Source organism: Vespa crabro, chromosome 2, assembly GCF_910589235.1.
Source record: "Vespa crabro chromosome 2, iyVesCrab1.2, whole genome shotgun sequence".
Taxonomy (NCBI): Eukaryota; Metazoa; Arthropoda; class Insecta; order Hymenoptera; family Vespidae; genus Vespa; species Vespa crabro.
This window is the reverse complement of record NC_060956.1, coordinates 15,415,703-15,429,357: the sequence shown is the minus strand read 5'-3', so window position 1 is coordinate 15,429,357 and position 13,655 is coordinate 15,415,703. Positions and strand designations below refer to the sequence as shown.

At 33.3% G+C, this 13,655-nt stretch overlaps 1 protein-coding gene across 3 annotated transcripts in view; it reads left to right on the top strand.

Moving 5' to 3' along the window:
- Positions 1 to 13,655, top strand: part of LOC124422178 (FH1/FH2 domain-containing protein 3) — a 63,436-nt gene that overhangs the window by 7,718 nt on the left and 42,063 nt on the right. For all 3 annotated transcript variants that reach the window (XM_046958287.1, XM_046958286.1, XM_046958285.1), the window contains one exon: positions 13,272 to 13,381. In XM_046958287.1, the coding sequence (XP_046814243.1) occupies positions 13,272 to 13,381 (110 nt within the window). The remainder of the gene's footprint in view (positions 1 to 13,271; positions 13,382 to 13,655) is intronic.

Genomic DNA, 13,655 nt, shown 5'->3' with positions numbered 1-13,655 from the left:
TAGTTCGATTGAATTCATTACTTTTATATGTGTGTGTTTATATGCTCATTTATTCGTATAAAACAAGTATCTGATTGGCAATTTAAATGATAAATTTTATTGATTTTCATTTTTATAACAAAATAATAATATTCGTCGTCGAGTTAAAAGTAATTATTTATTTGATTTTATTCATAATTTCTAATATCGTTCGCTTAAAAAGAATATATGAGTTTAGGGATACAAGTAAAAAAGAAATAGAAGATGAATAGAGAAATCAATACGTATCTTCGTTTTAAGAAAAGATCATTGGCCTTCTACTTGCCATCGGAAGAAAACTATTTCGGATCTTCTACTATCTTTGTGAAAAGCCGTTCTATGTACGTCTATCCTATACGTCTCTAAATCTTCTTACTATTCGAACTTTTGCAATCGGATTTAAAGAAACTTTCTTTCAGTTATTCTATAGTGAACTATGAGAGATAATAAACTTTTGAGAATGATTCCGTTCGTAAAAAAAGATCGTTGAGGATAATATTTTATTATATTTAAATTATAAAAATTACGAAGTATAGAAATTAATTAAAATTATTCAAGAGGAAAGATCGAAGGAGAATCTTCGTTAGAACGCAAAGTTATTTCGATAAAAGCAATTACATTCGTCTTTCTAATTATGTCTATTATTAATTAGAATTTATACGATGGAGTTTAATTAAACTCGCCACTCTTTCGTGTTGATAATTGGCTTGCTGTAAACGTATATACATCGATCATGTTATCATATTTTTCTTTCCTCTTTTTTTCGATTAAGTTAATATGCTTAGGTATACATTGTAAATATATACGGGGTCCATAGATGTTCGAGCAAATATCTCACGACTGGTTGAAGTTACAAGAAAGTTTAATAAGAGAAATTTGCACGGCGCTGACTTAGCTACAAAATGCATGTAAACAATTTTTTTTTACCTGTGACCTTTTCGAGATATAAAGGACATCCTAATTTTTTTGTGAATGAATATCTATAGTTTTCTCGCGTAGTTAAATAATCATTTTTATAGATCATTTGCGATTAAAATTATGTCTAATAAAAAATTGCTATTATGCATTATTTTTACTATATAATCAATATCTTAAGTATTGGTTATATTAGTTAAATTGATTTTCCATATCATAATTTGAAAAATAATCCGTCAGACTACATAATATTTTGAAGTCAGTTACGTTGAACAGAATCACTGACCTTCAATTCATCAAAACACACGACTGCTTGATTTGTAAATAATGTATTTGTATAGCATGAGGTATGAATTACAGCACAGTATGAATCTGCTAGTTAATCATTAAGATACCTATTATCACGTAAAAGATACATAGTATAAATTTTTTACTTTTTTTACGAGTTTGAGTGCAAATACTACAAATACTACTACATAAATATGGAAAGAAATTATAAACATTCATTTCAAATAAATTATATTCATCTTCATAATTCGAAATGAACACGAATAAGAAAAGATGTTTATATGCATTTTGTAAATAATTGAAAGCTTTGAAAATTATTTGGAATAAATTTTCTTGCAACTTTAACCAATTACGACATATTTGCTTGGACATTTATGGACAGACATCATGTGCATGCATGATACGAAACTTTCGAGTGGACAAGAGAAGATCACAGTAACAACATTCTAGAATTAAAGACAGAAGAGTTTCTGAAGGTAACGATGGAACTCGTTGAAATATGCCAGTACCGAATGTCACAGGAAGTTGCTTCTTAATCTACGCCTCCGATCTCATTTCTACTAATTGGCTGATAGGGGCATCCGATACGGGCCACCGATACATAGTTACGATACGATCGATAGCCAAGAATACGTGAGAGGGTCGCGAACACCGTGCTTTGTGATTTAACTTTCACGAAAAAATATTTATGTATCAAGAAAAAAAAAGGAAAAAACGAATGGTCTGCTTCGAATTTTTATTCTTTTTTTTTTTTTTTTTTTTAAATATCATCGTTTTTATTTCTTTTCTTTTTTTTTTACGAGATGTAATAAGTATAGAAAAATCGACCGACTTCTTTCATTTAGCTTATAATTTAATTAAGAAGAAGAGAGAATTTAAACAACTTTCTCTTTAATTCACAAAGAACTTTTTTCTCTCTTTCGTTTAGATCCTTTCTTATCTGTAAAGTCGACGAGTTATCGTCAAAGAAGAATAAGAATTTCGTAGGATAATATTCGAAGTAGAAATATCGGAGTTCATGGACTTCAATATTTCTCGATCGAAATCGACAGTTCATTTCAAATCGTATCCCTTTCAAATTTTTTTCATCTTTTTATACGAGATTTACGAAAGTTTAATTGTGCTCGTCTCGCTATAACTCTTAATAACAGCACGACCGATCGGCATACGACGATGACTGTGACAATGAGCATCGCATACGGTCGAAGAAAGAAGAAGAGGTTGCTTCGCGATTTGTTTCGCCATTTTATGCTGGTTTCAAATTTACGATTCTTTCACGTCCATCGTGACCACGGACTTCGTTCGCGGTCTTTATTCACGCCTTTCCTGTCAATTAACTCTCCGCTGCTTTAATGGTTTTATTTTCTTTCTCTGTATTGACCGTGATTATTTTCTTATTTCGTAATTTCCAAATTGTATTTCCAAATGAAATTAATATTGATATCATTTTGAGTACGAATATATTTAATTAATAATATATTGATTATTATTATCTGTGATTTATATTTTTATTTCATTAGCTTTTAGTATTTTTTATTTTATTAGCTTGTAAAAATTACAGTTTGCAAAAGAAAAAAGGAAAAATCGTCATATTTAATTAAATATGCAATTGTACGAAATACAAAGGATATTACTTAACAATTGAATATATTTAGATAATGTAACTTCTCGTAAAGATAGAAACATTTTCTTTAGTTCGTGAGATCTCTGGAGAGGTTTAATCGCTGCACAATTTTTCCACTATTCTTTCTTTCTTCCTTACTATTTTATTTCTTCCATTGCATTTTTTAAAACTTTTACAAGCTCAAGTACCGATGCTCCACAGAAGGGACATAAAATCAGCACAACGGAATTGATTCGCTTGGAAAAGTATGGAACGACCGCGGCGTATAGTTCTTAACAAAGGGACTCGAACTCGTTCTTCTTTAGAAAGCCGCATTCCCTTTACCATCGGAAAGATCAAAGAGAAGCTTGACATTACGCGAAGATGACTTTTTGTTCTCTCTCTCTCTCTCTCTCTCTCTCTCTCTCTCTCTCTCTTTCTCTCGTCTTCGATAGAAACACGGAAGTTGAGAAGCAACTCGACAAGTATTATGTATATACATAAATACATATCTTTATCGATGCTGCTAGTGCGTAGGTGTGTCGTACGTCAGAGAAAGTATACGAAACGGAGAAGAGAATTTTTCTTGCCAAGCTTGGTTTCAAATAGTAGACGAGATAGATAGAGAAACGGGATGGTGAGAAAAGGAGATCGAGTTGGACACGAAGATGACGTTGATTCCTCTCGGTCAGCATCACATCGCTACGGTTTACTTTCAATTTACCGATTTCTAAAGCTCCTGGATCGAAACGGCTGATCTCCGGAAAATTGGATACGTGATGGGACTCTTACAAGAGTTTACGAACAAATCTTTAACTCGGCTCTTGCGAACTATTTTCTATCGTCGACGAATCCATCTAAATTTCCACTTGAATTTTTTTCAATGATTTTCATCGATTGTCGATACGTGTAACGAATGTTTATTTTGCTTCTTCAATTTAAGCTTAGATTTATAGCATTTAAGAGAGCATATAGTAGACCTTGATGTCAATACGAAAATTAAACAGGATTAGCTTATAGTAGAAGGTTTTCTAATACAAGCTTTTTTTAACTTATATTTTTTATTTTAAGAAATTATTGAAAGAAATGGAACAATTTTGAAGATAGCTTTCAAGTTTCATTTTATTTCCCTTCGTAAATTGGACATGTACCTATGTAATAAAAATATCGTATATTCAGAATACTTTGTAATATATATTCCCAAGGTCGAGCTATTATAAATCTCTTTTTCTTTTTTCGTATTAATGATATCATGAATTACGCAGCAGGTTACAATTAAAGCTGAAGTCAGACTTTCCTGAGCGATTTATTTGAAAGTAAAGCACACAGGGAGAACCAAAGTCCGAGGATGTCGCGTCGCAGTGAATTAATGAACTAACGAGCGAGCACAATGGAACGTGGAATATTTGGTCGCTTATGATGCTAATGTACTTTGCATGACAATTACCGTGGCTAGCTTGAGCTTATCTCTACAAGAGGATGCTCTCTACCTCGTCATCAAAACGCACTCGATTCGTTGTGACCATTCTTGTCCGTTTTCATCTTGTTTTTTTTTCTTCTCGTTAGCCAATAAATTTTTCGTCTTGTCGGGAATAGATTTTCATCTGAAATATAGCTAATAATTTTAATCGATTTATTCGATCGTTAGAAAATAGATTTGTGACTATTCGAGAATGTGATAGTGTAAAGATATTTTTTATTATACTATTTGGATCATTCTAAAGAAATGTACGTACTTGTACAAATGGAAAGTCAAACCAAAGGTTGTATCAAGAATCTTGTCACGAAGTACACGAGAAAGATCTCGAGAAGAGATGAGAAAAATAGCGAGGAGACTAACGTTCGACCACGACTAATTGCGCTCGGTTAGCGAAGGGGATGAATGAGGCGAGAGGTAGGTAAGAGCCTAAAAGGACGTGGGTCGTTAGCCAAGGCTTAATGATCTCGAAGGACAAGAACGTCTTTCTTCTTTGACTTTCAGCTTGGGTCGAGTCCTCGAGCAAATCGATAATCCAATCACGATATATCTATGTAGGTATGTTGGTATATATATATAGGTATTTGTGGATGGTTGTAAGAGTATGTACTTATTAGATGGTGAATGGGCGGACTAGCTCGTCTAAGCAAAAGAGAGGATGTCAATTCGATATCAATGAATCGATTCGCTTCGAGGTGAGCATAATTTCTTCCTCGTTTACAAACGATGTCGCCAAAAATATCTATGTATATACGTATATACACGAGAAAAATCACTGAGATCTATGCCGTTGATATTTGCCAAAGGCATACATATCTCGTATAAAATTAATTAAGCGACTCTCGAGGGAAAGTAGACTATGCTATGAGTGAAACGAATCGTACGTTTCCGTTCATATCCTTGGTGAAAAGGTATTATATATATATATATATATATATATATATATATATATATATATATTTTTTTTTTTCTTTCATTCATACCTATCTACTTTGTCGGAATAGTCAGGAAAAATTATTTATGTGATCTATTACATAGATATAGCTAACTCTTAAAATTCACTGGTAAATTAATTTTCTTTTATTTCTACCGTAACGTGATTAAATAAAATTCTAAGTTAAAAATAGTAACGTTATTTTGTACCATTGTTTACACTGAGATCATTTCGAATTCAATTTACCAACAAACAAAAAGTAAAATTAGGAGAGAAAAGTTTTTAGCTGATCTAGAGATGAAATAGAAACAATCAATGCCTATTGTGTTCATGTTGTTTCTCTTTTATCGTTGACGATAAATTTAAAAGTTTCGTAGATCGATAATCTCTCTCTCTCTCTCTCTTTCTTTTTTCATTTTATATTAAACTCCCTATTTTTGTTGTGTTCTGAAAATGGATTCGTTTGAGCATCAGTCCGTCGCGTGAACGAGCTCTTAGATACTGCTAATTAGTAGTAACGAAGGCAAAGTTAACTAACGGTTACATTCACAAGCGTCCCATGTGTCCCACGTGTCTCATGTGCCCGGATCCGGTACGGGCGCCTCTCCATCGAGCGGTTCGAGCTCTCTTGTCTTTCTCTAATCGTCTAACACCATTCTCCGCCTCTAACGAGACCGACCGTAGGAACTAAATCGCTCGACTAAGTCACCTGAGTTCATACAAGATTATCACGATTTCTTCTGATCAACCTGTCTATTTCTTTTTATACTTTTGAGAAATCTTTTATTTTTTATTTCATCTTTTCAATCAATACAATTATTTTCTATAATACTTGAGCACCAATAATAATTAATTCTATGATAATTACTTTGAATTGAAAATTCGATTAACATATAAACATATAAAATATGTAAAACATATAAGACATATAAAGCATGTAAGAGATTGCATTTTATGCCTGATACGATCACTAACAATCATGATGATATCAAATTGAAATTACGTTTTGTATCTAATTACAGGTTAGTACTTAACTCTACACATCTGATACATCGTGTGTAACGTAATTCATGTGTTATGCTTCATTGCGAATGACCGAACCGCCTATCGCATGTATAAAGATCAATAGCAATAATCTGGATCACTTGGATCAGTCCACTTTCATCCTTATGTATATATACATATATACATATATATATGTATATATATGTATATATATGTATATATATGTATATTATGTATATATATGTATATTATGTATATATATGTATATATATATATATGTATATATATATGTATATATATATGTATATAGATATGTTTATATTTATAAAATATATATAAATTATCCACATATATATGTGGGTGATTTTTATCTTGTGTGTGTGTGTATGTGGGTGGGTGGTTTTGTATAAAGTGCGCTAGGTGAAAGAGAGATTGTGATCGCTTGCAAAAGAGAGAGATAAAGAGATAGAGAGAGAAGGGAGAGAGAATGAGAGTTCGACGTGCCTGACGATAAGATTGAGAGAACGATCGGAAAACATCAGAGAAGTGACTGAGTCATGAATGGTCACGCGTGGATCAAAAGAAAGAAATTTGGAGAGTTTGTGCGTGTCATGAAACGTGATACGAATGTGTTTGGATGTGTGTATGTGTTTATATAGAAAAGCGGAGAGAGTTCATGAGACAGTGCGTCTTGACAGACAAGTATGCTTCGAGAGTATAGTGAGTTATTATAGCAAGCGTAAAACTAATGGGGAGACCGAGCGATTACTATTGTTAATGGAATGTTGCTAATATTAAAGCACTGACAATAATTGGAACATTTTTATTTCATATACAAAAATATTCTGTCTCTTATATATATATATATATATATATATACACACACACACACACACACACACACACACACACACACAGACATATTTATAAGGGTTTAAGGGTTAAAAGCCTATTTCAGGAGTATTTACTTTGATTTAACGACTCTATCCTGTTATCCTTTAATCATCATCGATTTATATCATCTCTATGTAGATGTTAACATGTCATTCTATCCGGTCATTAACCTCGTGTAGTACTTGAATCGAGAATGCACTTTACGAAAGAGAGAGGGAGAGAGAGAGAGAGAGAGAGAGAGAAAGAGAGAAAGAACGAGTCAATGAGTTGCAGAAAATTGTGATTTTTTCAAAAAAAAAAAAAAAAAAAAAAAAAAAAAAATTCGTAATTTAAGAAAGAAAATCATTTAAGATTGGGTTTGATCGGAACAGTGCATTTCTCGTTATCGATTTCTATCTAGGGAATCGTGTAATTATACATCTTCTCTCTCTCTCTCTCTCTCTCTCTCTCTCTTTCTTTCCCTCTCTATATAATAGGTATCACATAATAGGCATGTAGTTATTTTACATGTCGGTGAATTAGATAAAGCTGTCGAAACCAAATTACATCGCTTTCTCGTGATTGCCGTTGAATGGTCGCACAGTGAACGTGAAACACATCCGTGTATCTAATAACATTAAGTTGTAGTTGTGTGTTAATTAAAGCCAATTAACGGCATCCTCGTGTACTCGTGTTTTCCATTTTCTTTGCGCGTCATTATTGTACTTGGTAACCCATTTCCAAGATACTTACGAAGACGCATTTTGTTTTGTAATATCTACCTGTTTGCATAGCACAATCTTTTGCATAGATAACGGAAAGTTTTCTTCTGAAAACAATAACAGTATAAATTTTTATCTAATTCCTCACAGTTCCCAAGTTCTAAATCGACACGCGTAAATATATTGTAAAAGGCATATAAAGTTGAGTTTGATTGTAAATGAGAGAGAGAGAGAGAGAGAGAGAGAGAGAGAGAGAGAGGAGAGGAGAGGAGAGGAGAGGAAAGGTATCTACATAGGAGAAATTAATTAAAGCTACAATTAATTTTGGTTTCGTCAACGTTCGGGACCTTTTATCGAGTAAAAGAAGTACTTTGCTTGGAATAATCACGTCGATCTCTCTCTAAATCGTCTATTAAAAGCCCATTGGAGTCGCTTAACTGATGTTTCCGAACAACGTTCTCCTTCGCAAACTAATTATCTTTTTATTAATTTTCTCTACGCTATTTTAGAAAATTATTATCCAAAGGATTAGTTTAAGGATAATCTAATCTATTGGAAATTAACACACTTTATAATACTATTTTCGATTAGATTCAAATAGTAGAGATATGTTGAAAGAAAAGATACGTAAATATATATATGGATATGTAATCTAATCTGGTTTGAAATTAGCACACATTACAATACTTTTTTTCGTATAGAATTAAATAATAATAAAGAAAAGATACATAAATACATACATACATAGATAGGTACATATGAGAAGTCTTGTTTGCTAATAATCAACAATTCGCCGAGAAACCACTTATAAAGATACTCGTAAAGTTAAAGAGAGGCATATCCGATGAGACGTCACGAACGAACTCAAATCACCTAATGTTGCTAATATTAGATCTCATGTCACGTAATTCAAGATGAATCAATAGAACATTATAGTCTCGCATCACGCTGGTGGCTGGTGATTTGCAGCGGTACGAGCGATTTAACTTTCCATCTTACGAAGAATGTCGACTTTCCCGCGCGCGCGCGTCGAATGAGTCTCCGTCGGAGTAAACGTAGAAAGGAAATAGAAAAGTATACTTATCGAAAGTGTACTTCCGGCATAACAAATCCACAAAATGTTTTCTTTTTGGTTTGATTCTTTTACACCTAATCACGTTATGTTCTAACTTGGTTCTTACTACTGTTCTTTATCTGTTATTAGATATTTATATATCTAATTATTCAACAAAATTTCAATATAATTGTATGCATGTTAATATAGCGTGTAAATCTGTTTGAATATTATTTAAACGTCGGGGTATTTTTGTACTACAGTGTACCCTGTATGCCATGTAAGTACCGACGACGAGAGTTTTTTGTCTCGAGACGAGACGGAGGGCCTCTTCGGATGAGATGCCTGCAACCCTCGAGTCTTTTCTTTTTATGACGAGTGAAGTAGCAAAGGAAGAGCAAAGGTTTCACCCTGCCGCAAAATTTGAAGTACCGAAAAAAAAAGTAAAGGAGAGAAGAAGAAGAGAGAGAGAGAGAGAGAGAGAGAGGAGAGAAAGAAAGAGAGATTTGATAAAATTCTCCAGAATATATCTTTATTTGTTTGTATTTTAACTTCTGTCACGTAAACCATCTGTGTTGAGGGTAGATTTTCATATATGTAAGCCGAAGAGTATGCATGAGCTAGCATAAACATTTTCTCGAGTAGAAGCGAGAGATTTTTACGAAGCTAGCCTAACTCTTCAGAATCATAGAAAATTATATTCCAAGAATACCTTTCAATAAATCAAAACGTATAGCGTACGATCTAACCATTTTTTAAATAAACATTTATTTCTAACATATAACAAAACGAGAAAAGAGAAAATAATAGTGGTCAGTATTATCGATCATGTTTCAAGAGAAGAAAAGAAGAGAGAGCCAGAGAGAGAGAGAGAGAGAGAGAGAGAGAGGGAGAGAGAGAGAGAGAGAACATTATCCAGTAATTTAATCAGTAATGTTAACAATGTCAGCTTCAAGGTAGTGTATATACATACATAGACACACATGCGCGCGCTCACTCGCTCGCTCACTCGAGAGAGAGTAGAGATAATGCAAATAGTAGAAACATATCCCTGCGGCAGCGTATGGTAACAGCAGCCATTGCTATGTCGCGGGGAATATTTGCGTTTCCGTAGTTTTCATTATCTTCTCGTGCACACGTAATAACTCGAGGTTACTTCGACGAGTTCAAGGGATTGGCGAAGGTGTGCGCAAACGTGCAGCTGCCTGCTCGGAGTTAACACCGGCCCATTAATAGCCGGATCCTCCTACGATCCTAATGAGAATACACGTCGGCTTCGTCTCTCCCTCCCTCTCTCTCTTTCTCTCTCTCTCTTTCTTTCTTTTCGCTTTTTCTCTCTTTCTTTTTTTCACCAGCAGCAGATCATTTTACCGCAACGCCTTTCCTCTGTCCAAGGCCAAACAGCCTAACTTATTACGCTTTAAACCACCGACGTTTTCTACGAATTCTTACGCTTCTTTTTCTTTTCTTTTTTTTTTTTTCTTTACATTCCTCTATCGATTATTTCACTAATTGCTAATAAATGTTACGTTGAGAGATAATTCAATTTTTTGTTAGTTTGTTTGTTTAAAATAATTATATAAATCTTATTTGTTCCTGTGGAAGTCGTCGACATTCGTTCGTCCATTTGCGTCTTTGGCAAATTATAGTGAAAATATTATTAAACTCGATTATTCGTAGATTTTTCATATTTTTTCTCTCCTTATTCAATTATTTTCGTTCTCTCTCTCTCTCTCTCTCTCTCTCTCTTTCTTTCTTACTTTTTCTCTTTTTTGACGCATATATGTATGACATTGCAGATTCTTGCAACGAATGACGTTCTATTTGCACTAGAACGATGATTCTGCATAGTTCGTTATAAACGGAAGAGGAGGAAATTGTTCGGAAACAGTTAGTATTTTTTTAAACGATTTTAATAAACGATTAGAAATAATTGCGAATAAAATTGTAGTATGATTTACGAAGCAGCAACGTGTAATGTCTCGGAAAGCAATGTTAAAAAATTTCGTGTTGAAAAAAGATCAACTAACGAAACGTTAGAAGGTTGAAAAGTTCGAAGTTTCGTTGAAATCTTCCAGGAAGAAAAGAAACGTGAGTAGAAGTCCATTGATCGTCGTAAAGAAATCGTAAAGTTTCGATGGTGGCTGCAACATCAATATTGTCTACCTTTTTACGACGATCGCTTCTGTTCTTTTTTCATTTTTTTTGTTTTTTTTTTCGTTTTTATTATTTTATTTCTTCTTTTATTTTCTTTTACCTCTTCTTCTTCTATCTTTTTCTATTTTTGCAATAAGAAGAGTGTATTGGACTTTTTCGATTCGTCTTATTTGCGATCTTCAACGATCTTCAAGATGTTCCTCGAGTGTTCTCGAATAGTCATGCTTCACTTCGACGAAACTAACGAACGAAACATTTCGTTCTGCGTTGATGTATGTATATACTTATGGAGGATTTATTTATCGTATCAAGTAGAAATACGTATGTTCTATGTTCTTGTCGTTTTAAATTAACACTAAAAGAATCGAAGCAAGTTTTATATTTCATATTTGACATTTATGCAAATCGTGATTATTTAAAGCTATTTCTATTTACTTGTTATTTTAATATTAAATGAACTTTAAGAATTATAAGCAATAAATTAAAGTATTTATCTTATTAATAGATTTTAATAAAAATTGATTGATTTAGTATTATAAGAGCACAGAAATTAGATATACTTTTTATCTTAATTTGAAATCATATTTAAACGAGGTAAAAATATCGTATTTCGACTTTATATTTCATGCTCCATTATACATCGAATATTCTTCTAATGAACATGGAATCGAATAATTAAGACCATGAACACAATAATACTCAGGAAGAAAATTTTTTCTGGCGGAGATCAAGCGGTCGAGTGACGCCAACGATATCCTCGAAGGTATCCTATCTTTGCTATTGTCTTTCTTTCCTTTCGCAAGCGTTGGAAACTCGAAGATGATAGAAAAGCAGGATAGGTAAAAGGGGTTTGGTAGAGGAAGAGGATAGGTAGAGAGGCTGCATAACATCCATATGACTTTGAACAAACAAAGCTGTTCCAGGAGAGTGAGAAGCGTCGTCCTACGCAAGACGAGCAATGTGCCGAGAAATCTGATGAAACCTACTCGAAAACGGGCGAAGCCTTACTCGATTCGCCGTCGTAAATTCCACGTAGACGTCGTTTACATGTCGACAATGTCCTTTGTGTCAACGTGCCACACTTCGAATACTGTTACAAAAACAAAATCAAAACGTTTATTTTCGAATTTATCAACAGAATTGCTGTTTGACAATTTCGAAGAAAATAGATGTCTATTTTTATCTTTTCTATTCTTTTTTTTTTTGTTAGATCTCATAAAGCGATGTTTGATGAATGTTTTAACATATTTAGAAAGAGAATTGTTTTCTGATAGCGTTTAAACTTCTTAGGATGTGTATATATATATATATATATATATATATATATATGTATATACGTATAAATTTTTAATGAAGAAATGTTGTTCAAAAGTACATACCATTTAAACGGTGTAAACAAAGTTGAGTAGAGTACTCGAGAACGTGTACATACTTTGTCAGATGTTTGTTTATCCGTTTTAAAGTAGTATTATGACAATACATAGCAACGAACGAGCTACGCAATCTATTAACCGATAATATCGATTTAGCTACGTTTTGTCCTTTATATTATCACTCAGTCTCTCGGTGATAACCATACACAGATTATCAGGTTTCCAGATCCGTTGACATTTAACTTTACATGATTGCGAACGAACGGATTTAAAGTATCTACGTTCCGAAATAGATAACGTTATAAATCAATAGTTATAACGAAACTACACTAGAAACTATTACAAAAATTATTGGTATCGAAATTGTCGTTTCAATTTCTGAGAATTAATTAGTCGTAGTCAACGTGACTAAACGCTTTTAGATAAATTTTCTTAACGACCGAAAAATCTTAAACTAAGTTTTCTGGTCATGCGTTCAGCCTAAAGAAGTATTACGTAAGCATTTGGTCTTTCGTAACAGTGCATGAGGTTCTTCCTTCGAATGGAGGGCGCCTAGAAACCGGAGAAATGCAGGAGAGCATTATAAATGCTGGTGTTTTGCCGGGCGTCGTTTCACCGGCTGAAAACTATTTTGAAACTGAAGTTTTTAGAAATATGGGTCACGCTCTTTCCCTCTGTCTCTCTTTTTCTTTTTTTCCTTACGTTTGAATCTTTCTTGAGAATTCGAAAAGAAGAGCAGAGCGATAGAGAAAGATTGAGAAAAATGTTTAACACATATTAGAAACATAAGAACGATTGATAGGAAAGAATCACGAGACAACTTGGCTCACGAATGTTTAATTTTTTTTACAGCTCGATGATACGGCTCTTCAACTTTACAAAGATGGCGATTACGGAGCTTATTTGGATCTCGAGGCTTCGATCAGTGAACAACAGGAAGAATTTGAAGGCTTTCAAACAAAGTAAGTGTTTTCGTTGAAACATACGAATTAATGATTTTCTTTTCTTTCTTTCTTTCTTTCTTTTTTTTTTTTCTTTTTATTATCAATTTTGATCATCTTAACGAGATGTTAATGGATTGCGTTGAAATTCAATGGTGATGTAACGACGAGTCAAGCTGAGAAGGTTCACTTTATACATATATACATATGTACATATATACATAAACTCGTAGAGTTCCAGGGATATAAATACTCTCGACTTTAGAACGGCGAACGATCCACGTACATACATACA